The sequence below is a fragment of the Ursus maritimus genome, unplaced genomic scaffold, assembly GCF_017311325.1.
Source record: "Ursus maritimus isolate PB19 unplaced genomic scaffold, ASM1731132v1 scaffold_4, whole genome shotgun sequence".
Taxonomy (NCBI): Eukaryota; Metazoa; Chordata; class Mammalia; order Carnivora; family Ursidae; genus Ursus; species Ursus maritimus.
The window spans coordinates 53,402,530-53,429,663 of record NW_024426552.1 but is presented as its reverse complement, the minus strand read 5'-3'; the positions used below and the strand labels follow the sequence as shown (position 1 = coordinate 53,429,663).

Sequence of the window (27,134 nt, the reverse complement as noted above, 5' to 3'; positions counted from 1 at the left end):
AACCGGAAGGTAAATAACCAGGACCCTGGGTGCATTGCTTCGAAATTCTTCACGGTGTGCAGTCCGTGCTTGGTTTTAGATTACCACCAATGATTGAGTGCAGCAGAAATAATAAGGCCAACCCATTCCTAAGGCACAGGATTCCTTTGTCAGCAGGCTTTGACTCAAGGATTCCCTGGTGTCTTTGTCAAACCACTGGTTTCAGGAGTGTCTAGGACACTTCCGTCTAAACTTCTTTTACACCCTTCTTCAGCTGGGTCAGATTAGCTCATTCAACCTTTCCTGACTTCCTTCCTGTATCATTCCAAATAGCATTTCTCCAAATAAGACCTTTAGATTAGGATTAATAGGTCTAACATCCAGTGAATAAGAGTCACAGGAAAAGAGCCCAGAGAAAATATAAGATTATAACAAAACCAGAAAAATTTCCCAGATCTAGACACATGTTTCACAAGGGCCCAGCACAATAAATAGAAAGATATCAATCTACAGTATACGTGGAGAATTTTTTAAAAACAGAGATAAAAAGAAGATCCTAAAATCTAAGAAGGAAAAAAATCTATCAATACATTTATGTATATAAATATTTATATCACATCTTCTTTATCCATTCATCAATCAATGGACACTGTTGCTTCCATATCTTGGCTATTGTAAATAATGCTGTTATAAACATAGGGATGCAGGTATCCCTTAAGCATACTTTTTTATTGTTTTTTATTGTCCCTTGATTTGAGTTTGCACCCAAACAAGGTCCATAGGCGGAAATTGGTAGCTATGACTCTTAAGTCTGGTTTTTTCTGTAATAATCCCCTAACCATCTCCTTCCCCCGACTCCCCATTTATGCCATTGATTTGCTGGGGAAAGTGAGTTGTTGGTTCTGTAGAATGTTTTTGCATGCTGGATTTTGTTGATTGCTTTCTTGTGCTATCTAGCTTTCTAGTGCTATTGAGCTGTCTATTCTTCATATTACCCATAAACTGATATTTAGCTGTAGAAACTTAAATGGATTCAGATTCATTTGCTTGGCAAAAATACTTTGTAAGTGCATAATTATTGGTTGTCACATTTTTCTTGGCTTGTCCATTAGGTTCAGGCGGTGTCAGCCTGATAATGATGAGGCAATTATTAACTCCATGTAAAATAAGGAAGTCCATAATTTTGGTACACCAATGGGCTATACAGAGAACAAAATTTACTAGTCATTAAAATTAAACTCTTGACTTTTAGATTGACCTACAATTGTGAGAGTATGGAGGAAGAACTGTGGTGTGCTGGGAAATGTTTAATAACTAGTTCTCTGGAGTGGTGGGTGGAAGCCCTGGTAACTTATACTGATTTCCATGGTGTAAATACTCTCACCATGGCCAGTTTCAAGCTACCAACCATTTAATAGTTGGCCTGCAAAGTTCCTGAAAATTTAACAATCAGCTCACACCTCAAGAGAGCATCCCAAGCCGAGTGAGTGAACCACAGGTGCTTCTCTTCTTCTGTCTGCCAAACCCACCTGGTGTTCCTGTCACCCAGACCTCCAGCCATTCTTGGCACTCATAGAGCAATGTCCTCTCCCCCTTCCCATTTCCCAGAGTCTTGCAATTCTCTCTTCTTTCCGGAATCCAGCCTTTGGAATCTTGATCTAGTTTGGAAGGACCCAAGAGAAACTAGAGAAAACTGGCTCTAATTATGTATTCTTTCAAATCTTTTGTTTATGGCATAAATTTTATGCTCTGAATCCTAAATGGCTTAAACTATTGAAAGTCAAGAGCTAAGAATGAACTTGATTTCTGCTTTTCTGCTACAGTGACTTAACGCTTAGGCAATGAATATCTTTGCTGACTGTGGGAGGGCTAGATGATAGAAGGGGTTAGCAGGAGCAGAGTCACATCCTTAATCCACCACATTATTATCCCACTGCATTTGCAAATATTTACTGCACACCTGGAGGCATGGTGCAAGGAACGCAGGCACAAAGATGCATAGGAATTGTCCCCTATCCTCAAAGAAGTTTAGAATCTCGTGGGATGACAAATGCATCCTCAAGTAATAAAAGGTAGTAAAGAATCAAAGACTGAGAGAGGGCAAAGCATACTATTTAGTTGAAAGGTTCTAGATGGATCTCAGGTACCATAGGGCTGGTTTTAAACCCTGCGCAGGGATGTGATTGATGGGCCAGCCTCTCCCTAGACAGGCAGGCTGAATGGAGGGGCAGGGGAGCTCTCCAGTGTCATGCCTGCAGGACAGGCAATGGTAGAAAAATCACACTCACGTTTTGGAGTGGTGTGGGGCTGGGGGTAAACAGGTAGGTAGATAGTAGACATGACTTTCTATACCCTCAAAGAGTTTACAGTCTAGTTGAGGATTAAAGTTATGCGGTGACTAAATGCCAAAGCGTAAAATAAGGCAGTATAACAAACTATAACAGGACTGCCCTATTTACAGGGATCCGAAGATGAAACAGAAGCTAAAATGTAGAGTCAGGCAAGGCTTTTTGGAGAGGTTGAGGCACTTTGGGACTTTGGAAGAAGGGAAGAATTTGAATTATTACTAATAAATGCTAACACTTACTGAACACCTCTGTACTAGTCACCGTTTTAAGCACTTCACTGTTTTTAGATTCCTCACTGCAAGAATATACACGTAGCTACTGTTTTTCACATTCCCGTTTTCCCAGTGAGGGGACTGAGGCACAGAGAGGTTTAGTCACTTGCCTGAAATGACACATCAGAGTTGGAACGCTGGTGGTCCGACTCCAAGGGCTGCACCCTAAATTGCTTTAACAGAGGAGTTGAGAATTTCAACGAAGAGAACAGCTCCACTAAAAATAGCAGGTAGGAGAGAGGAGGGTATGTGGGGGCCTCACTGAGGCAGAGGGCGACTACTAGAGCAGCCCTGGCAACCGCACACTTCGGGCGTCTCACCGGTGTCTCTAACGCGTCCGGACAGCCCGTGGTTTCGCTGCGTGCGTTCTCCCGTCACAGCTGAGCCATGAGGCACGCCGGGCCCCGAGATGCCGGTCGTGACTTGCCTGGAGAATCTCAGGGCAGAAAGCGAGCCCTCGTCCCTCTGGCTCCCGCTGACATTCTTACCTGATGGGCACGAACGTAAATGGATGGCGCTCTGGGCCACATCTAGGCATCTGGGCTTTATCCGAACAGAGTGCTGTTGGGAGCTCCGAGATCGAAAGTGCTCTGCCCCTTGTAAGACTCCGAGGTCTACAACCGGGAGAAAATGGTTTCTCTGAACTTAACGATACATTTAAACACTAGGAGAAAACAAAACAGCAGGGCAAGTTTTCAGGTTCTTTAAATTCACCTCCTCAGAAAATCTTGAGCATCAAGAAGGAGGGAATGTGAATGATTTCCTAGAAACATGGGTGATAACTGTTCCAGAAAGAGAAGTGAGGGTAAATGGGAAGCTGGAGAGGATCTAATAGAGGATTACTACAACATATGTGCTAGTTTACCTATAAATATGTTCACAAATCAAATCTTGGTGTTTTAGAAGTCCTTGCTATTTTTAATGGGCCTTTCCGTGACTCTGTACTATGAAGCCCGGGCCACCCCAGGGCAGTGGAGGCACTGCAGGAGGGGTGAGGCTGCGGGGCTCCTGTCCCAGCTCTGACCCGATCGCTGTGTGTAATCTTGGACAAGGCTCCTAACCTCTCTGTGTCAGGGTGGTCAGTTCTAAAACTGAGATAAGACGTATCCTGCCTACACTATCTCTGAGCGCATGTGAAATAACGTAGGAGAAAACTTTGGGAAAATGTGCAGGATAGCCCACCACGGGATGGTGCATTTATCTGTAAAATGCAGATAACTCTGACCCCAGCCGCCACAGGTCCGATAACAGTGAAGATTAACTTTACTCTTTATCAAGCTCAGATTCAATTTCCAAATGAAAGGGTGTACCTCCAGGTGCAGATGTTGCTTGCCCACCATTTCTCTTCTTTCATTGACCCCGGTGCTGCAGGTGGTCATTCGTGCTGTTTGGGGGCACATTGGCCCCTTCAAATGGTTCCCAGTCACAGAATGAAGTCAATTAATGGGGATCATCTTAGAGTTTCCACGGTCTCTTCAACCCGGGACAGCTGCACGGGACTGCGATAGCTCTACTTGAAATTCGCAAGTCACCTCTGGTTAGCTCGTTCCTTAGCTTGTCTCTGTGTGAGAACCCTTGAAAATTGGAGCAGGCAACCTGGCTTTACCTTGTGTCATACTTGCTGCTGTTCATTACCCCCCGGCTGCCCTGCGGCTTCTAACACTGTATCACGTTGTCTGGCCTGCAGGGTGACCGCAATTACTGCGGCTTTTTGTAAGACACATTTACTGGAAACAAATGACCATCTATAGCCCATGAGGCTGCAGTCCCTTAAGGGGAAAGACCAAGCCTACTGCTTCGGAACGACCAACTTAGAAGCTCTCAGGAAGCATTTGTTAGTGATAATAAAACACCTCATATTTGTTTAACACTTTGTAATTTACAAAGCATTTTCGTATTAACATCAATTATCAAAGTGTTGGTTGAGCTTCTCACAGAATTTTACCTGTTAAAGACATCAGCTCTACCTGCTGACATGTATTTAAACTCATGTATTTGAACAAAATCTGTCGGAACTCTGCTTCTCAAATCTGGCTCCATATTAGAAGCACCTGGGGGTATTATTAAAATGACCACTGGCTGGGTCTCCAGCTTAGCCCCACCGAATCAAAACAATGTTTTGTTTGTTTTAAACTGCCAGGCGGTTTGAATGTGCGTGCACATAGAAGCATCACAGTTATGCCAGAAAGACCACCGTCAAAGTGCTAGAAAGCTGGGCTCTAAGCCCATTTCTGCTACCAAGAGCATCGTAGCATGGATACATTTTTAAAAAGGACTCTGGGTCCAAATCTATTAATTCAGAGGCAGTTCCTCTGACCATTCTTTTAGTTACAGTCGTAGAGAAACAGCCTTGAAGCAAGTAATAAAGTATATACGTTCCACCATCTGTCCCACCTCTGTTTACCTCTTCTATTCAGTAAAGACAAGGATCCAGATTCTTCCATGGGAAATAACACTCTTAGGAGACAGCAAGCTGTCTGAATTAGGGGAAGGCTGGATTTTATATCTGTGACAATATTGCTTAGGGAGACACATTGGCTACCTAAGGAAGTTCCTTGCAAAAGGCTGCCATGGCTCTAGTCACTGGTGGGTCTTCCATAGTTAGCCCATTCAGAAGTGATCAAACTCAGACAATTGTCTTGCCTTCCCCCAAAGCACCTGAGACTGGCTTCTAATTCACGGTGGTCCAGACTCCGCTGAGCTGGCTGCATGCTGGGGGCAGATGCCCAGGGCTTCCTGATTGGTATCCAGGAAACCTATTCAGGACTGTGAGCTGGTTTGATAAGTACTAAGAGAAACCCTTTGTCCCAGAACCCTTGAGTTTTGTATAGTCATGGTCAAGAACAACTGTATTTGATCTGCATAAAGATCATGTTATAGAACCGACCTGTCAACCCAGCAGTATATTTCTCATCTTAAAGAGCCGAGTCTCTTTTCAGGACGTTCCAGCAATTCCATGGCTGATGGAGACTAGGTTTGCTGTTAGTAAAAGTGTCTGTAGGTGAAAATGGGCTAGTTCATATATGCTGAACATAACTTTTCTCTTTCAGATTTCAAAAATTCACAAAAGTATTTTAAAAAGTAATCATATGCATTTGACAAAATTGAGATGGCCCTTACATTGCCTAGTTTTTTGGCAGTTCCTAAAATGCAAATTAAATATCACTGACGATTACTGATCAGTCATATAATGTGCTTATACTAACTCTCTGGGTTTCCTTACTCTGACCATCTGAGCAGACATTTCAGTTCCTGTGTTGCTACTGACTTGCCAAAGCTGCTAAAATGCCATTGGAAAGTGTCACATGTGAAAGAATGAAAACATCGAAATGTCTTCAGGTTAGGGGTTGTGGCAATTCATGAATTTTTCACAGATAGTGATTCTGTGAAAAGTAGTAGAACGTTAATGTGGCGAGAGGGGATAGTTTTAATCGGGATAGTTTGGAGAATTTTTGTTGGATTCGGATTGTTTTCCTGATAGGGTACACTAGAACAAATGGGGTCTGACCCCTAGTTGTTGTAATAACAACCCTATTTCTATGGTCTTGGTGTCACTAGACCCCAGGACACTGTGCTTATTGGTATATACCGTTCAGGGCCTTTTTCGGGTTAACTGAATTCAGGTGTGTAAAGCACAATGGCTGGGCTGTGTGTGTAGCAAATTTTACATCAGCATCAGTAGTTGTCATTGTCCTCGTTAAGGAGGCCTCCTGGAAGAGAAGCCCTAAAAACTGATGCTGGACAGCTTGAGGTCAGCTTCGAAGAAACTGCTACAAAACTCATGTATAGACGATCTTTGTGCCTATGGCTCTAAGGGCCATTCAAAAGGATCAGCAGAGACATGTAAATTACAAACCAGAAAACCCATCTGATTCCTGCTGCCTGTTCCCACACCATCCGATGATGCTTTAAGCCAGACATCTAAAAATCTTCTCACCGGCAGCTCTCAAGATTCAAGACCCTGGTGTCTCCCCGCCTGGTGTCAAGACTCCCTCACTGCCGTAACTTCAAGCTGATGGATGATCCTGTCTGCTCAAGGAAACTCCCATATGTTATCAACTCTAGACACAGCAGCCTCAGCCTTCCATAACTCCTATTAAATTCCCAACTGACCAACGTTGACCCACAGGTAGGGACATGTCTACACCCCTCATTCAGCATGAAGCAGCTACTGAAGATGAGACCTCCACTCAAATGCCAAGGATTTGTCATTGTCGATCTGTCAGGGGGGGATGTAGAGGCCACTTTTAGCCAATCTACTTGGACAGTGGAAACCTGAGCAAGGTAAAAGGGCCCACAGTGACTCCCAACCCCCTGGCTGGATACAACAGACACATTAGGTGACCCACCTCAAAATAGCCATAGGCCCTAGCTGACAAATGGGTTACTTACACCAGGACACAGGTCCCGAAAAAGGAAAATTCCGTTTGTTCCCATACTTCCTCAACTTTCTTCTTTAACTACAGCCCCTGCCACTGCCTCATGGCAGACAGTCTCTCCCTTGCTGTCCTGCCCACTGCTACTTTGCAGTTTGTTCTATAGACTTCTATCTCCTTTAAAAAAAAAATTTGTCATTGTCATTATGATTATTATGATTGTTATTTTTACTATTATTTGCAAATGAAGGACTATTTCTAGAACTAAAACTCCACAGTTTGAATCTATGAAATGAAGCCAAGTTCCCGTAAGGACATTACCCAGATTATAAATTTGTGGCTCCATCCCTGGAACAAAACTCCAAAGCAGATGTCTCTGAAATGTATTGAGATGACATTTCAATATCTGTTTCTCGGGGCATCTCAGGCACACAGAGAGTGATGGCAAGACCACATTGGCATATCAGATGATATCTACAGTGACATCTTACCTGGGCATTTTACCAAGTGGGGAGAATGGAGGGTTCAGTCAGGGCTGCAAAGCAGGTGTGAGGCCCTGAAGAGGGGGAAGTGCTGAGCCAAAGCAAGACCGGCCACACAGCAAAGGGACCCTGCAGAGTCATAGCCAAGAGCGGAGCTGAAGACATGACAGAGTTGGCTACACCAATGAGTGGGCTTCAGGTCCCAGAGGGGCAGCTGGGGAAATTTGCAGGGAAATGTAGGAGGGCTACTGTCTCTGGGGTGCTGGAGGCTAAACCCTTGGGTAGGGAGAGGGGGCTAAGGTTTCTAAAATGGACAGAAGTGTTCATCAAAGATACCAAGGAGCAGGAGAGGCAAGAACAGAGGGAACACCTTTTGTCCTGCTGAGCCAGGTGGCTGTGCAAGCCAGGTGAGGGAGGTCTGGAAGTGGTGGCCCCAAGAGCTCTCTGCACTCACAGTGTCCCCGAGACTGAGCAGCTCCCACCACACAGGCCAGCTGTCCCTTGGGCAGCACCAGGTATGCAGGGAGAACAGGCGCCAAGGTGCGGTACCTTCAGACATTGGGTCACTTACTTAGTACGACTGTATTGCCAAATAGTTTACACATGTGAATCTGGAACAGCACGCTGCACTGAATGTGTTCCATCTGTACGGACACCTCCTCCAGAAGGAGAACTCGGTTGTAATGCATTTTGAGGGCAGTAAATATTGGGTGGAATAAAGAACAAAAGCCTTAGAGTAAGGCTGATGGAATTTAAATCCTGGATCCACTGTGTCCTAACGTTGTTGTTTGACTAGTCTATTTAGCCTCTCTGAAAATCCATTTTCTCCTCTGTATGCTAAGAATAATAAGGCCCCCTGTCAGGTTGCTGTTAGAATTAGAGACGGTGCTTGGAAAGTGACTAGCATAGTGCTTGAAATATATATATAGTAGATTTTATAGCTTTTATACCTAGTAATAAATAATAAAATAATTGTTTCATATGCATATACATCTTATAATTTAACTTTCTATCTGCATTTCAAATTGATCATATCCTGAAAGCAACTGTGATTTACGGCAGGTTGTGAACATTGCCTGGAGATCATATATTCCACTTGTGGATTTTCTGCTGGATAGAACAGAATAGATTTTGTTTTCATTATTTTTTATTGTATTAGACTTCTAAAGTTTCATCTCTTTAATGGTAGAAAGAACAAAAAACCTTAAATATTTTTTATCTTTTTATACTTTCTTTATAGATGTAAAAGATTTGCCTTATAGTTCCCATACATTTTTGAAACCACGAGAAAGCTTGAATTTGAAGTCTCCAGATGTTTTTTCTCTCTCTTGTTTTCACCCCCTCTACAAAATGATTCATAATGTATTAATGGACCGAGCTCCCTTTGGAGTCCGAGAAACTGTCATGCTTCCATATCTTGCCCTGTTTAACTCTTCCCTTTAACCCATTCTGTCCCAAGAACATAACGTATGAATCTATAAATGTGGTGGGATTCACATTATTATTTATTTTTAAGATTTTATTTATTTATTTATTCAACAGAGATAGAGACAGCCAGCGAGAGAGGGAACACAAGCAGGGGGAGTGGGAGAGGAAGAAGCAGGCTCCTAGCGGAGGAGCCTGATGTGGGGCTCGATCTCGTAACGCCGGGATCACGCCCTGAGCCGAAGGCAGACGCTTAACCGCTGTGCCACCCAGGCGCCCCTCACATTATTTTTGTACACATGCTCCCAGACTCTCCTGAGAATGGCTTTGCGTATGCCCAGTTTCCTCCCTGCCCTCAACCTCAAAGGAGGATCCTGCCATTGCCAAACTAACGTTTTAGGATTTGTGATGCAGAATTATGAGACAAATTGGGAAACTGAAAGGCTGAAGGGTTCTCAAGCTCGGGTTGGCCGCAAAGGCAGTGGGCAGAGGGGGTTGCTGAAGATCGAGCAGCAGGATGTATGTGCGGGAGCAGCTGGGACAGGAAGGGGGTGTTGTGAAGAAATCCATACACTTCTTGCAACTTGTGTTTGTTCCAGAAATGAAAGTAAAGACTTGCTGTTAGTTTGATATTAATTTTTTATTGCTAGGCTGTATTTGTATGCCTGTGTCATTCTGAGACTGGACCATGTGGGTCATACTTTTCCTAATTAGTCTTAATAAGGTTATGTAAGTTCAAGTAAGAATAAGTCACAATTACCACAGCCACTTAGATACCTAGTTGATAACATTGTCTACAAAAAAAGACATCTATAAGAAAAACAGCTTAGGTTCGTGGTTCCCAGAACTTAGGATACATCAGACTCACCTGGGGAGCATATTAAAATGCAGACACTTGGGTCCCATCCCAAGTAGTTTTGATGCTGTTGTGTGGGGGCCAGCTTCTAGCATTGTTCATTGTCCCCATGTGATTCTGATGCAGGGAGTTTATGAACCCTACTCTGGCACAAGGCCAGTTGGTATCAGACATCTCCAGACAATTCTGTGTCCGCAAGGGGTCTGGTAGCTCAAATACAGAAATATAAACTTAACTGTGTTCCTTTGGATAGCCTCAAAGAAAAGTCTTTGGACATTGTTGCATTCTTCCTAGTCCATTTGCAGGAACATCTCACCCTCTCTGTGGCTCTTACCCACCTCCCCACCCTGGGCTTGACAACTATAGGTTAACCAAAGGCAATAATAACTTTATCTTCTGATTGACAGAATAAACATTACCTAAAACTCTCGCCAACATTAACACAAGCCATTAAATCACATTCACTAGGGTTGTCTCACTGCTGCAGATTTCTACAAAATCTTACCAGAAAGATAATTGGAACGAAGAGTTGGCTGTGGATTGTTAAGAATTTGTCTGATTACATAACAGAATGCTGAAATGAAAACAGAAAATGTTTTGCTTGCAGGAGGTTTTGCCAAAGACTGCACCTGTCTAAGTAGAAAAGGCTTCCTTCCTTACCCATCATCAACTTTGGTTGCAGATTGGTTGTGGATTGTCCATTTTAAAGCCATACAATGAGAATATTTGTGCTCATCTCCTGATACAGTTTGCTCAGAGCTTCCAGAGCGTGGTTTGGAAGGAGGTAGGGCCACCCGCCCACTGTGCCTAAAGTCAATAGTGCTCAGTCTAGCCTGTTGCCATTCATCATACAAGGTGACGCCAAAAACTGTGATCACTGAAGCGGGACTCAAAAAGTGAAAGTGAAACAAACCATCACAAAATAAAAGGTTTTTATGGAAACTTTATAACCAGCTCAGCCTCCTCAGGGAGGATGCTTCTGTAACCTTTGGGCAAACACGCATAAGAACTACCCAGGAAACTGTTGTATTGATGGGTCAGCCCTAAGAGACACAGGAGGAAGAACTGGGAGCCAATGTGCCCTGATTGGATACTGTCCACCCAATTTCTGTCCTCTGCACCTGCTGGTCTCGTCACTGAAAAATAATTGTCACGTCTTCCCAAATTGGAAGATATCTTGATGTCATTTTTTTTAAAAGATTTTATTTATTTGAGAGAGAGAGAGAAAGCAAGAGCAGGGGGAAGGGCAGAGGGACAAGCCGACTCCCCACTGAGTGGGAAACCCAACATGGGGCTCCATCCGGGACCCTGAGATCATGACCCAAGCCAAAGTCAGATGGTTTGACTGAGCCACCCAGGTGTCCCTATTGTCATCTTAAATACATTTCAACTCTATGATAACCTATCTTCCCTGTCTCAGCCATAGCTAGGCTAAGGATTAATACGATGAAGTGGTAATGAGCAGTAAAAAAGGCTAATGTAGAAAAGGTAAGACCAGCTATGTTTTGTAGACTTGAGCAGATTTACTGTAGGAGATCCTTTCAACCAGACTCCAAACTGTTAACAGAAGTCTTATGGCTTATAAGAGATATTAAATTTATTGATAGGGTAAAGATATCTAAGTTATAAAATGTAAAAATCTAATACATGTAGTAAAATTTTAAAATATTTTTAATGATATTTTTATTACATATTGTAGAAAATTTTTAAAAATAATACATTTGAAGACAATGCTGTAGTGATTAGCACATTGGCTTTCAATATCCGAGATTCTGTAGCAGTCTACAATACAAAACAAGCAAAGCAAAACAAAATAAACAAAAAGCTGTTAACCAGCAAGCAGGCTTTGCTTCACATCCAGAACTACTGGTGATTTTTCATTTGCTTTTCTTCCAGACTAGACACAAAAGCTTGAGCCTCAAAGCAAACACATACCATTTTACAGGCCGATAAGTCTCAAGCCCTTTGTATCCAAGGGAAAGGGGTACTTTAAGTCACATCCTGTTTGGTAAATAGGACTTTAAATTCCAAAGCTCCAAGGAGAATGCAGCTGACATCGTGCTTTCTTGGGCTGAATATGCTACCATTGGCCTCTGTCTCTCACGGGCACATAGAGAGTGGGTGGCACACGCCTCCCTAGAGCCAGTCACCTTTCTTAAGAGAGTTGAGCATTTGGCTGAGCAAGGTTTGAAGGGTATGAGTCTTAAGAATGATACCCACTATTTCTGTTTCAACTGAGAGTATTTTACCATTTAAAACAGGATGAGGGGAACTGCCTAAGCTTGAGAGCTTTAAACAGTCTTTTCTCAGATTGACTAATATGGCAAAATCTTTACAGAAAGAGGCTCATAAATTTTGATTCATACTGAAAACGATGTACTTAGAAGGAATCATGGAGTTTAGCATTCCAAAAAGATCAACTGGGCTCTCTAAAGAGTACGGAATTTAGCTCCTTGGTAATTCCTTTCTTCTAGAAACTGGTACCTTGTCTTCTCCTGAGTAGAGGATAAAACCTGAAGGGATTTAGGAGAAGACAGCCACTGTAGGATGTCCGGTGGTAAGGACACAGCCTTCCCTCACAGCATTTCAGAACTTTTCCCTTTTTTTTTTGGCATAAGGAGTATTTTCTCTAAAAAAGACACTTACCTATATATTTAAAGTTACTTGTTTCTATACACATTACCTATGTTCTTGTTTGTTTAACGAAATGCCAGGGAAAGGTCTATGCTGAAATCTTGTGGGTTGTATTAATTTGTGCTAACGGTCCTGCTCCTGAACCATGACTTCTCAAATAAAAAACAATTGTTTTCTCAGATATTGATTTCCCTTTCCACCTTGCTTTCCATAGGATGGATTTATTGACTTTTTAGAGTTTATTGCTGCTATAAATCTAGTTATACGAGGAAAAATGGAGCAAAAATTAAAATGGTATTTTAAACTGTATGATGCTGATGGAAACGGTTCTATTGACAAAAAGGAACTACTGAACATCTTCATGGTAAGTGAAATAGTGAAGCAAATTTGTGGGACATTGTGTAGTTAATGTAAATTTCCTCCCTGTGGGGACAGCTGTCTGTGTGGTTGGTGACTCTTGGGATAGACATTTGGATCGGCTGGAGCAATGTAAGTTTCACTGTGCTGTTGGTTACTGAGTGTGCACCTGCAAACCAGCATTTTCTTGTTGGTGTTCAAATTCACAGATGTAGCAGAGTACTGAGATGAAAAGTGAAATAAACATGATGTTCTAAAACAATTTATCTTTTTGTCTGCATATGTGCAGAAAGTTTTGTGAGGAACAGTTAAAATGCTAGATGATTTATATAGCAAGAGCCACGGACTAAGAACAAAGGTAGCTGAGGACTAGTCTTTCCAGGAGCTGGACTAAAGTATTTCTAAAGAGGTAGCTCAAGGATCTCAGGTCCTTTGCAGCTCTAAAGTTCAGTGAGTCCCTTTATAAATCTCACCCCCCTCCATCATGGAAGTGGGAATAGTTATTATCACGGTATTCGATGAAATGGATCCTAAAGTAAAAGCTGAAATGGAGCACTGTACCTAAGTGAGGTTGTGAAGTAAAATAAACATTATGAATGCGATACAGTGAATTTGTAACACAGTCAGAATTAGCATCAGAGGTCTTAGAAATGATCTGGTCCAAATTCTTCCATTTATAGACGAAGGAGTTGAGTTACAAACATAGTAGTAGCAAAAATGCGAAAAATAAATGGATAGAACCACAATTATAATTAAACACCTCAAATAATGGACAAAGCTGTTAAAATTTAAAACTGCTTAGCAAATGTGGAGTTAACCAACATAAGCAAAGAATTCAAGAGTGTGGTAATACTAATATTGCTTCCACTTTAATCTCACATAGGTAATTCACAAAAAAGTACTAAGATGCACTTTGTAACTGAATTTTGTAAGCATTAATATTCAGAAATTCTGTATATAATATATTGTAATACAAAATTAGGAATCTAAAATATTGTCTAGAGAATGCCCAACCCCATGTAAATTTTAGAATATCCTCTTGAATAAACATGCTCGAATTTATTTTAAAAACATTAAAAATGTAATATACAAATATTGGGGGATTCCTGCAAAGCAGTACTCAGAGCGAGGGTTCTTATCCTGGGATCTATGGATCTGGGGCCTTTGGGAATCTTTGAAGACCATGAAACTGAAGGCAAATTTTTTCCTGTATGTTACCCATTTTTGGGGGGAGGGAGAGGGTCATCAAATTCTCAAAAGAATTAGGAGGAATGAAAGGATAAAAATGATTTTGTCTAAATCTTATGGAAATCTTTGCACAGATTTTCATTAGTTAAAATGTATAACATTTGTTAGTGAAGAAAAGAGAAATATTAAGTAGCTAGTTGAGTATTTTTCTTAAAGTGTTTAGAAAGAGGGGCGCCTGGGTGGCTCAGTCGTTAAGCGGCTGCCTTCGGCTCAGGGCGTGATCCCAGTGTTCTGGGATCGAGCCCCCGCATCAGGCTCCTCGGCTGGGAGCCTGCTTCTTCCTCTCCCACTCCCCCTGCTTGTGTTCTCTCTCTTGCTGGCTGTCTCTCTCTCTGTCAAATAAATAAATAAAAAAATCTTAAAAAAAAAAGTGTTTAGAAAGAGAACAGAAAGAAATAAGGAAACTGAAATAATAAAAGCACAGGGCAGAAATTAATAATTGATACTATTTGTCTCCAATGACATTAATAAAGATTAACAAGAATAAACTGTAATTCTGGCAAGGGCACTGTAAGAAGAGCACCCTTACACACTGTGGAGGGAGTATAAATGGATAGATCATTACTGGAAATTTGGTAATCTGTGTCAAGAGGCCAAAAGTTTATCTTCATTTTAGAGTCAACATTTTTGGTCAGGAAAAATAATCATTAACATCATCAAAGATAAAAGTTCCATGACTTACATCACTGAAATACTAAAAATAAGTGACTTAAAAGAGGGAAGGTTTTAAATAAATTAATGCAATGGAATATGTACTTATGAGAAAAGAGTGGTCGACAAACATGTTTTCTATATGGTGGCAAGTGAAAAAAATAGGGTAAAGAATAATACATGCTGTTTAATAGAAGTTCTCTCAATACATGATAACAGGATGTTAAAAAAAAAAATGCAGCCCAACCATCAAAAGGATCCAAAGGAAGGACTAGATTATAGGCAAAACTTACAAAGGAAGTAGTTACACCCTAATTTCACTTCAAAGGCATAAAATGGTCAGGAGAATTTTTGAGAAGGATTACTAGAGAGGATTTCTCGGGTAAGAGCTCTCAAGTCAATAGCATGGGGATTTAAGGAGACCATGGAGGTTTGGGGAACACTGTGTTCCAGTGTTAGAATCTGAGAAATCTATATGAAACAGACCATTGCGGCAGAGTAGAGGGATGACGTTTAGGAAGTATCTCATGCCGAGAATTAGTTGGGATGGAGGTTTTTCCATAGATCAGATATGGGAGTGGGGGAGCAGACATGGAGTTATCTTGGATCTTGTCCCACTTGGAGAAGTGAGGGCACCTCAGTAGAAGAGGGAGCTGGAAATAGAACTAGAGAGTGCTTCTTAACCGGGAGCAAGGTTGCACTCCTCCTCCCCTTGGGGACATGTGGCAATGTTGGGAGACATTTCGGTTGTCAGCTGGGGAGTGAGTGGAGGAGGGTGAGGTGTGACTGCTATCTATTGTTTAGGGACCAGGGGCGGCTGTTAAACATTCTCCAGTGCATGGGACGATCCTAAACAAGAACTATCAATTGGGCAGATATTGAAAACTCAGAGCTTGTAGCAGGAGCCTCGAGGGGTCAGCTGGAATCAAAGTACATGATTCACGTGTAGGGAATTGCAGGAGAGTCTCAGTAATGAAGGGGAGGCTTGGTCTCAGAGAAAGAGCAGATTTCCAACATCAGCCATCCCGAGAGCTCGGACACTCAGTAGCCATGGCAGTGCCTGCCAAGTCAGAGGTGTCCCGCTCCCCCTTCGCTCCTACCTCCTCCTGCTCCTGCTCAGAGAGTCGTCAGAGGAGGGCTTAGCAAAATGCAGGAGAAAGGGCAGATATGCTAAATGAGGGAGGAAAGAAGGAAACAACCCATGCCTTCTTGCCCGTCCCCCAACCATGTTTCTCCTGTTAGAAGAGGGAAAACACAGGCAACACTGATGACTGCCTCCGAAAATATCCCTTCAGGCCTTGTCAACCTTCCAATCAGTCCTTCAGTCTCGCTTATATGGCCCAGAGATGGGTGACAAACAAATCCTAGAAATTGCATGATCTTTTATTATGATGTATGTATGTTGTCTAGTATCCCTTCAGGCTATGGGAATACTGGACGCCTAGCCAAATTTTCTAGGCTTTTGGGACCTCTGTCAAGACACCAAGAAACCCTAAAAACGTTCACCTAATAGGATACTACATGTAAGTAACCATTATTCTAAACATTACCCTGTATTTAACTGTGAGACCTGGACGTGCTAAGGCCAGGGATGGTGCTTCACCACTGCGTGCTCTGACTAAGCCTGGATTCCGCTTCAGTAATGCATGAGAAGCAGCAGAAGAGAAGTCCTATTTCAGACTGTGCCCTCATTTAAAACATGTTGCCAGCGGTTTTCTAAAGATCCCTTCATGTTCAATCAAGATAGTTATGTTCAGTTTCCCAGATGACTGCTCATTCTCTCTCTCCGTCTCTCTTTCATTTTACTATGAATTTTGACATCAAATGTTGGTCATTTAATTTAATCACCTGGAGGTGGGAGAGAAGGGGAGAATGGTTAAATTTCCCCTCTAGGAAAGCTGGAAATGTCATTTTCCCTGGGTCCCCTGACAGCCTTTATGATGAAAAGGTGCTGGCAGGATGTGAGAGAAATTCAGTATCCTTCCAAGGCATACATATCTGTCTTCCCAGTCGATCATTCTACAAAAGGGCAAAAAGGACCAGAGGTGCCTGTGTCAGAAGCTGGAGGGGAAGCCTTAGACGCTTACAGAATATCCTTTCATGTTTCTCCATCAGATCAATGATAATTGGTCTGAAGTTGAGAGCGTCGTCTGTTTTCTAGGTCCAGAATTCTTACGACAGTAGCTGCTGCAATTTTTTTCTCCAGTAGGCTTTTTTGCATCTTTCGTGACCTAATATGTTGAATGGATCCCTTTGTGCTATGTAATATCAAACTTAAGATTGTATTCAGTTAATTAAATTTCCAAGCCTCATTACCCTGAACTGACATATAATCTTTTTATTTATTTTTAACAACTAGAACAGGTTAGACAGCCAAAATGACATGAACATATCCTCAAATTCTGTCACATTGAGGATAGAAATGTCACAAAATGTATTTGCTTCCAGCAAAATTGAACTCTCGGATTTAATTTCTCTTTGCAGGCTGTACAAGCCCTCAACGGCCAGCAAACTCTGAGTCCTGAAGAATTTACTAACTTGGTGTTTCATAAGATTGATATAAACAATGATGGTAAGGCAATTACTCTCCTTGGGCTCACCTTTTTTTTTTTTTTTTAGTTTACAAAGTAGGAAATGGTGGTGGTGGGAATGTCGTTTAAGCAAAAGCATGAACCTTTCAAGAAGATCTTAGTTGTGATATCACTTGGGCCTCATAATTTGACCAATTCAGTGTTCTCCAGTCCGTACAATTCAATTGAATAAATAAGTATTGAACATATATATATATTATATGTATATATTTAATTCATGATGCTTGACACCTTGGGATATATGAACAAGAGTAAAGGGAGGTCCAAAGAAAGAAACGTGGGAGAAAATGATACGAAGGACTCTGCTGTTCACTCTGGGATATGTTCTAGTAATTATTCCTTTCTACTGGAGATGTCTCATCAACTTGCAAGTAAACTCAAGTTTTCCATACTATAAAAATCATTTCTTCAATTGTGTGATTTTCTTCTACTATCAGACTTTTTCCTTCCTTTTGACTACACACTTCTGGGAAGAATTGTTGTACTTGCCTTCATTTCTGTTCTTTTTACCTTTTCTACGTTTCTAGTCTTTCTGCTCATTTCTCCATCTGCTATTGCTACCCTAAAATCTGGGCTCCTCTTTAGCTCAGAGAAGGTAACTTCTTCTTCAGAGGCTGAATGAGAGGGAAGACACAGACATTCCAGAAGGGGGAGATGACTTTGATCTCAGTAAACTGGTAGGGAGCATATTGATTTGAGATTGAGGCAGCGTATCTAGGAATGTTCCTTGAAAAAAAAAAAGTTCGACATTGTGGACAATATGATGTTAGTAAGTCATTTTGGTGGGGAGGGATGGATGTGAAGCACTGGGACTCCAGCCATGGTTGTCATTAATCCAAGACAACTTTTTCCCACAGAACCAACATGCCCACCTTAGGTCACTTCTTGTAATAGACACTAGAGGGCAGTAGACATCCATGTTGCATGTGGCAGTTTGCACAAGTCTAATGTGGCATCTGAGTCTGGCAGGATGGGATGGTGAGGAGGCTGGGAGGGAGTTCACATGAAATCACCATTATGAATGAGCCAAACGACTGGACAAGGGTATGAATCTCAGAATAACACTTTGTAAAGTATCAGTATCATCAGTCTCTCTCTTAGGACCCAGTCCTAGTTTGCCTCACCTCAATTTCAAGTCAGCATGCTCATTTTCTAATTGGCCAATCTCAGAGCCATTTGGTTGTAATCACTTATATTTGAGTTTATATAGATCGGGGATAAAGTAAGTCAGTTCATGTGAAAGGTTGCAAAACACAGATTCTGCCAGCCCATATTTGACAAGGAAACTAAGTGAAGGTAGACAAGGACCAGGGAAATAGAGAGTGGAAGATCCATAGGAGGCCGATGAAAATTTTATTTGAAACATGCAGTTGAAAATTCTGATCACCAAACAGGACAAATGCTGTAGGTTTTGTTCTGTTTTAATTTTTAATCTTAGAGGTGCTGGAGTATGGCAGGGATTGGAGTAGAGATGATAAAACATTTCAGGCTGGGGCTGAAATCGTTGGCCAAAGGGTAAGCGTCCTGGAAATAGGACATTGTGAATGTTTAAGACTTAGTAATACAATGAATGTCAAAAGGGCAGGTCACGAATATTCGAAAATATCTCTGGATTCTGCTTTTAGGGTTGGAAGTGGGGATATGATAAGAAAGGCGACCTCTCCTGGAGAAGTATGACCTTCTCCTTGAGAAGGGACTTAGTTTCTATTAGTGAGAGGGAACAGATAGTGTGTTCCAGAAAACAAGAAACTGATGCAGGACTCTTTATTATCTAAACAGTTTCCTTGAAAACAAAGTATAAGGAACCAATAAAATGGGGGGACGTGGTTGGAAGGGCCTAGAAAAAGAAAGAGGGGGTTGCAAAAGGATGCAATCTAGAAGAGTGAAGGTGTTTTCTTGGGCAATAACTAAGGATACCTGAAGCCCAGGAAATGGGCTTTTTGACCTGGAAGAATATGTCAAAAGAGAGAGAATACATTATGGTTTCTGGAATAGCTTATAGAACTAATCATGTGAATCATTTCCTCTGATAAAAACTTGTATTTGAGAAAAAAGATGTATATCATTGCCTTTACAATGAAGATATCAAATAAACTAGCTGCATTTTGGAACAACAGTGAACCACTGTTCCTTGGCAAATGCATATACAGAACTAAAACTGATAGAATTCGCTTTTATGTGCAAATCATTGGCCGTTGTTTTATCATCTCATCAAGAGACAGCTTGGTCATTCCCTACATCAAGAAAAGGATGCTGAAATTGTACTGTGGGACAAAGACAGCCCAGAGCACCAGAAGGCAAGGAAGAGAAAGTAATGAAGACATAGAAGGTTGATATTTGCGGAAGTATGAAAGGATTTTACCAGTATTTGACACAGGGAAATAAAGTGTTTCACTCACACATAAAAGGGGAGTGAGCACCACAGGGGAACATGTCTATCCATCTTTGCACAAACCTGAGTATATATACCTCGAATATGATTTTTTTAAATTGTTGATTATCATTGTTATCTAAACATCAGTGTTGGTAGAAATAGAGATGTTTAGTCAAGTATACCAGAATCGTGTTGAGTACGTGCCAATATATTGTTTTTTAATTTTTCAAACTGAAAAGCAAGCATACTCTTGGTATCTGATAATCCCATGAATATTGAAACCAAAGATGAAGAAGATCACAGCACAACAGGATGGAACTTTAGGAACATACATGAACATCCCAATTTGACTGCAAACTGTTGACAAAAGAATGACCAATATCAAATTTGTTGGGACAGAAAAATACACAACAGCTGTGAAGTGTTCTATACACGATTATCATGGTAGTTAGCAAATCAAAGAAGATTAATCAAAAGAGAGGCATGGGATAAATGCTAAGAAAACAAAAGATGAGGATCTGCAACCTCCCTGAGGGCAAGAACTATTTTTGTTTTATGTACTTTCGTATTTCTTGCATGCTCACACTTCCTGACACATAGCAGTTGCTCTATGAATAGTTGTAAGATGAATGAGTGTCTGGAAGGAAGATGTCATGAAAAGTGAAGGAGGAAATAAACAAGCACAACATGGAATTTTTTTTTTAAGATTATTTGAGAGAGAGCGAGAGAAAAAGAAAGAGCACGCACGCACACTAGTGGGGGAAGGGGCAGAGGGAGAGAGGGGCAAGCAGATTCCTCACTGAGCAGGGAGACCAATGGGGGACTCGATCCCAGAACCCTGAGATCATGACCTGAGCCAAAATCAAGAATAAGACGCTTAACCGACTGACCCACCCAGGCACCCCACAACATGCAATGTTATCTGTAGGAAGAAAGGTGTCTAGACTATTTTGGAAATAATACGGTGTATGCATTGCCACTTTACAAAATCTAAGTGTAATTGATTAATAGGAGTTAATTACCAATGGAAAGTGAAATGGGGGGGGACAAAAAAAAGGTTAGGGGGGAATTCTTTCATTTCATTACACCCTTTTGTAGTGCTTAAGTTTTATATCATGAGCATGATGATTGTAATAATGCAATAAGCTATTTTTATTCTTCTATTATGAACAAAAGCATCAGGAAGGAAAACTTGAAGAGAATCACACAGATAGAAGATTGAAGTTCAATATTCAATGTTATTGAAGAATGAAAATGGGCAGGACAGCAAGACAAGTCAGGATAAATGATTAAGCATGAATTCTGCAGCCTTTCCTTCAGGAAGGAGAGCAACCCTGTTCTACCATGCACTGCCTAGGAATCGTTCTTGACGTGATTTAGGAAGATTTACAGATGCTGTTCACAGCATCAAGTGCAGAAAGTGTCCAGGCAAGTTTAACCTAGCGCCACATAGCACAGGGGCAGGGGAGACTTCTGTGGCTCATGATAATAAACCGTGAAAGTGAAAATAGAACAAGGCCAAAGACACAGGAAAGAGGAGATTATTGAGCGGATATTTTGGGTAAAAGAAAACAGGGACAGGACATGAAGACATTTTATTGAGCAGTTACCCAGAAGGACCAGTGTTTTCGACTGGAACATCGTAGAGGGCCATGGGAGTCATAGCGACTCAAACTGGGAAGCAGAACTGCCAGAGGAGAAGAGGGAATCGGGTTTTCTCATAGAAAAGAATGAACAGCTGCGTATAAACACTGGGCTGTAAAGTGCTGCTAAACGCCGCTGGTGCCATTTGCTGATGACTACAAACCCCGTTGTGTAGACTCCCCACGGGCATCTGCCCTTGAAAATCTGGTCAGTCTCATCTCCTGAGACACCCCCCTCCCCCATTCCCATCTCTGCTAATTTCCCAGCCCCGCTACACTGTTTCACCAAGTTCGAATTTCAAAGAATTAGAAAGAATTGACGAAAAGTCCTTTACGCAGGCTGCTTTCTTTTAAAACCAGCTGACTTCTTTAGAGCAAAAATGATCATGTGGGCATGCACAGTAAATTTTGGCTTTTCTTTTCGGGGTGGGGGTAGGAAGTCATTTTTTGTTTTGTTATGAAAGATAATATACAATGTTAATGGGAAGAAATAGAATATCAACAAGATAACTGGATGGCAAAAACAAGGCTGAAGAAAATATTCACGGGTAGCCTCTATCATCAATGAAGCTGTAAAATCGGTAGTGAGTGATGGAAGAGCATTGACCTTCAGGGTCCCCAGGAGGAGAGAAGGTATCTACAAACACAACAACCAACACTAAATCAGTAGATAGAAATGATGAGTATATGTATATTTCAACATGTGAAAATAAAATTTCGTACTTTCTGAATTATGCCCTACAAATACTGAAATGTATCTGTAAATATACAACAAAATAATACAAACTCAAACAATTGTTTCAGATCCTTCTGAGCCCTGTGATCTCCAGCTCAGTCACCTCTTACTGGCTTTGGCTCTTGCTGGTAGATTTTTTTGAGGGGAAGCTTCTGGACCTACATAGGCAATTCTTTCTAGAAAGATTCAGAAACCATCCTTTTAATTTGTTTGGGCATAAATCCACAGGCAACTTAAAAGGGACTAGGAAGCAGTGTTTAAGAACATCAGATAAAAGCAATTTGTCAGCATTTTTTTCCGAGCACCTGTCACATTCCAACACCGTAGTGTTGGAGGAAATGGCACTTGTAGCTGGGGCTTAATACATGTTTGATGAATAAATGAATGAATGCTAAGTGCTAGAGGGAAAAGAGGAAAATTTCAAGGTAAGTATTTAAATAGAGATAGTAAACGTTATAAGTTGCTATAGATAGAAGTCGGCTTAATTTCAAAAAAGAACTTTTTTTATGGTGAGTTGTTAGGTAACATGAAAACAACGAATATGCAGAGTGCACACACGTTTTGAGAAAAATGAAAAAACAACAGTGAAGAGTTCCATCCTGTAAGTTAAGGGAGTAGAACTTAAAAGTTCTCATCACAAGAAAAAGAAAGTGTGAAGTGTAATTAATGAAGGTGATGGATGTTGCAATATATACATGTATCAGATCACTACGTGGTATACCTTAAACTGAAAGAACGTTATATGTCAGTTCTATCTCAATTTAAAGAAATGTTTTTTAAAGAAATTCCATCTTTTCTCTCTTTGGCACACCAGTCACCTGTGTTCCTTTTCACCTGACATGGCGCCTATACCCTCCACACCCTCAGACCCAGCTTCCGCCAGCACTGGTGACAACGGACAAGTATTATAACAGAGATGAAAACCCACTTCAGTTCCCCCATCTCCACTCTCACTTCTCTTTTGGTCATGTGAAGCCCCCAGAAATTTTGCATGGGGAATTTAGCAGCTATGATTTCCCTTTGCAAGAAATAGGGTTGTTTTGTTATTTATGGTTCCCGTGACCCACCACTCTGCACCCATGTGACTGACCCCAGCCACACACTCACTACTCCTCATTTTTAGTTTTCTCTCCTTAACTTTGGTTCACTCCATGGTTACACATTCCCTGTGAGACAGAGATGACTCCACGCCTACCCTGTGGGTTTTGCACAAACTTCTTTGGCATAAGGAAAACATAAGGAACAAAGATTCGATTTCCCTCTAAGAAACATGTTTTAGAATTTTGCCACTGAAACCAAAAGGACGGTATCTTATGAGAATGTGATGATCCGTGTTTGTTTATATTTGAATCACTTCATGGTGTTTTGGGTATTTGATTTTATCCCCCAAAAGTACAGCTACAGCGTAACACCTGATTTCGGGTCCTGCCGACTTCCTGCCCCAGATGTACGTTCTCTAGTTACTGAATGGTCTTGATTTGGCTTTGGTTGCCCTTCTGCCTAGCCACGAAACCTATCTGGAACAATCTCTTTGAGATCAGGAACTACATCTCTGCCTCTCGACTTGTAGGCTCATGTGCAGCCACGTCCCAGCAGACTCTAAGCCTGGGGTGGGTGGTGGTCCCGTGAGGCCAAAGAAAAGACCCAGAGACAGTGGTTTTTTGTTTTTGTTTTTTTTTTAAGATTTTATTTATTTATTTATTTGAGAGAGAAGGGGGGGAGCGAGCATGAGTGCGAGGAGGGGCAGAGGGAGAAGCAGACTCTCTAGTGAGGAGGGAGCCTGATGCCTGGCAAGACATGGGTTTATCGGGGGAACTTACGGGGAATCCAGGAGTGGCCAACTGGACAGAGCATCTGCTGCTGGCGTCTCTATGCCACAAGTTTTATATCACAGCACTTTAACCTGGCAACTGTCAGTGGCCCTTCCTCTCTTCCGTGGACAGCGCTTCCAAGGAAACCAAGGTCTGCCGCCTGGACACTGTTTTAAGGGACATACTCCAGGTTGGCCAGCCCCAGAGCCCCTGACCTTGAACACTAAACAACACATTCCACTGCAGATTCTGCTTGATGGGAATATAGAGGGAGAACGGGATCTCTACATTATCAAGATTGTGATTAACAGGGACATTTGGGGTATGCTTACACAAACTAGCTATCTAGCATGTACTGTAAAACTCGTAATTACAATTCAAATGACTCAGCAGAGAACCCTCCCTGTTGAATGTTGAAAAGTTGTCTTGAAGGATGAGGGTAGTGGCAAAACATAGCAGCCATGGTACATGGGTATAAGGCAAAGGTTTTATAGCACTGGACTGGCCAGCATGGGCCTAGGGCTTAAGTCAAGCTGATGAAATTAGGAATCAAAAATGAGAGGGGAGCTCAGCTGGTTGAGCATCCAACTCTTGATCTCAGCTCAGGTCTTGATCTCGGGGTCGTGAATTCAAGACCCACATTGGGCTGCATGCTGGGTGTGAAGGCCACTTAATAAAAAAAAAAATCAGAAAATGGCTGACCAATGATTATACGTGGGATGAATAAATGTTTAACCTTTCTAGGGGCACCTGGGTGGCTCAGTCAGTTAAGCATCTGACTCTTGGTTTCAGCTCAGGTCATGATCTCAGAGTCCTGGGATCAAGCCCTGCGTCAGGCTCCACACTCAGTGCAGAGTCTACTTGTCCTTCCTCCCCCTCTGCTCCTTCCCCTGCTTGTGCTCTCTCTCTCTCTCTTTCAAATGAAATCTTTAAGAAAAAATGTTTAACCTTCCTCATAGCGTTGGACAGTCCCAGGGATTATTTCCTGAGAGAAGAATATTGAAAACAGCCTTGCACATAGTCATTTGCTCCTGATCTTAGAAATCAGCAATATTCATGCTCCTATCACCTGGTCATATCTTCAAGATTAAAGGTCAAATAATCAATACTGTGTAGAGACATGAATGTGTATGTGACCACAAGTGCATTGTTGATGTTCTCAACTTAAAAGTAGATTGTATTTGGGGCACCTGGGTCATTCAGTCAGTTAAGCAACTGACTGTATATTTTGGTTCAAGTCATTACCTCGGTGTCATGCGATTGAGCCCCGCCTCAGGGTCTGCGCTGGCCGCGGAGCCTGCTTAAGATTCTCTCTCTCCCTCTGCCCCCCACCAGCTTGCACTACCTCCCTCTCTGTCTCTCCCTCTTCAAAAAAATAGATTGTATTTGTCATCTACATTTTCATTGGCAACCCTACCATTGAATGCTTTTCTATATAAGGATATTCAAAGAATTCAGTCTGGTTGAGGTGAAAGGATGTCACAAGAGTGTCAAGAAAAGTACCAGGGAATATATTGTATACACCAGTGACTGGTTTGAACAAAGCCTCTTGTTAATTGTTCATTTATTATTTTCTAGGAGAATTGACTTTAGAAGAATTTATCAATGGCACGGAAAAAGATCAGGATCTTCTGGAGATTGTTTCCAAGAGCTTTGACTTCTCCAATGTACTGAAAGTACTCTATAATGAGAAACAGTCAGACACAGAAGGGAGGCTTCCTTCAAACCATGTGAGAAGGCTGATCTAGGGAAGGTGGAAATGAAGCAGTCGTGAGCTGTGAGAATGCCTTTCCTGACTTTCGGGGGGTGCAAGACTTTTCAGTTGAGAAGAAATGAAATTCTCCCACGTACATGCTATTGATTTCAGGTTTTTATTATAGTTGGCATTGGCTTGTGAATACATCACTTAAGTCCCATGGAGACTTCCATAAAGATCGTAGACAAAAGAATTGTTGCTTTCCTGTCTATATATTAGTGCTTTCTCTGCAGATTAGAACATGATGATTAACCTGAAGGATTGTCTCCATATCCATTAAAGAATAGAGCTCACATGTATATTTCCTGGCACACCTAAATTAATCTGCATCTTGAAACAGAACTGGATGATCTGGCCAGTGTCTCCATACTTCAACCTTCTTCTGAAACATGCATTCGGCAAATGTGTTTGCTGCCTCTTGGCTCCTGTTGTATCTCTGTATTATAAATGACCAAGTTCTGGTCTATGGAGAAACTTTTTTCTTCCCTTTTTCTCCTCATTCTTTACCTTGAATCCTGTCTTGAATCAGTAATAATGTTCTGCTCCAAAGGAAAAGTCTTAAGCTATGTAGTAAAAGGAGAAAATTTCAGGCTGGGCAATGAGAACGTTTCCGCTGATTTGTTATAAATCTGGGGCCAGTTGTGCATGAAAATGCGATGCATCATCTATAATTATTATGCCAGTCGGGGGTTTGATCAGAACAGCAGACAGCCAGGCTATGCAACAAGCACTTGACATTTTAAACGGTCCTGACATTATAGCTCTGACATTTCATTTTTTATATCCTTTCCAAAAAATGAAATTATGAATGAGATTTCTTGATGGGCTAGAACTTTTTAAGTTTTGGGTTCCATATCACAGGCCCATTAGTACATCTGTCAATGCAAGGCTTTCTCCTGGAAACACAGTGGAGGCTAAAGAGCAGATGTGAGCTCTCTTTATGTTAAGACCTTCCAATTATGCTTTCATATTCAGATTTGGGCTAAACACACACAACTGAAACTGCAAAGACAGACTGGATGGCCCTGCCTCCCTCATGGTTACAGATGTGGATAAAAATATTGATAGAGGTATAGACGAGGCATACTTGGCGGTAGAAACAAAGTATAAATGGAGGTAGAGAAGCTATAGGTGAAGATACAGGTGAAGGTAGTCTAGATGGACGTAGAAATATCCTGTGGTTTTCCGAAAGGTTTTGAGGAGATTCGCAAAGAAGTGCACAGTATATGTTATGATGAAAGTATCGCCGAGAAAGTAAAGAAAAATCACTGCCACCATGATGACACAAAGTTTCACTCATTTGCCGACAGTGGGCTACCCATCGGACTCTGAGCTTCCTAGCAGTAGAAGGGAAAAGGAAAACATCCTGACAATCTTGCCCCAGCAACAGCCCCATCCTGGTAGTGGCAGTTGATTTCATCCACCACCACCCCCCTACATTCTTCTGAGACACCTAGTGCCCTTTCCACAGAAAACTGGGTCCCAGCGTCCCCTTCCAACCTTCTATGTCCTAATAACTCCAACATTTTCCCTTTGTTCTTCCAGCTAAGGAGGGTAGCTGCTTCCAGCCATTTCTGTTGCTTCTTCAGTGTTCT

General features: G+C 41.7%; 1 protein-coding gene across 1 annotated transcript in view; it reads left to right on the top strand.

Moving 5' to 3' along the window:
• The window catches only part of GUCA1C (guanylate cyclase activator 1C), a 31,631-nt gene extending 5,677 nt beyond the window's left edge, over positions 1-25,954 (top strand). The window contains 4 exon segments of the mRNA XM_008706605.2: positions 12,587-12,736; positions 17,113-17,200; positions 25,362-25,490; positions 25,493-25,954. Coding sequence (XP_008704827.2) covers positions 12,587-12,736; positions 17,113-17,200; positions 25,362-25,490; positions 25,493-25,557 — 432 coding nt within the window. The 3' untranslated portion in view covers positions 25,558-25,954.
• The last annotated feature ends 1,180 nt before the right edge of the window (positions 25,955-27,134 follow it).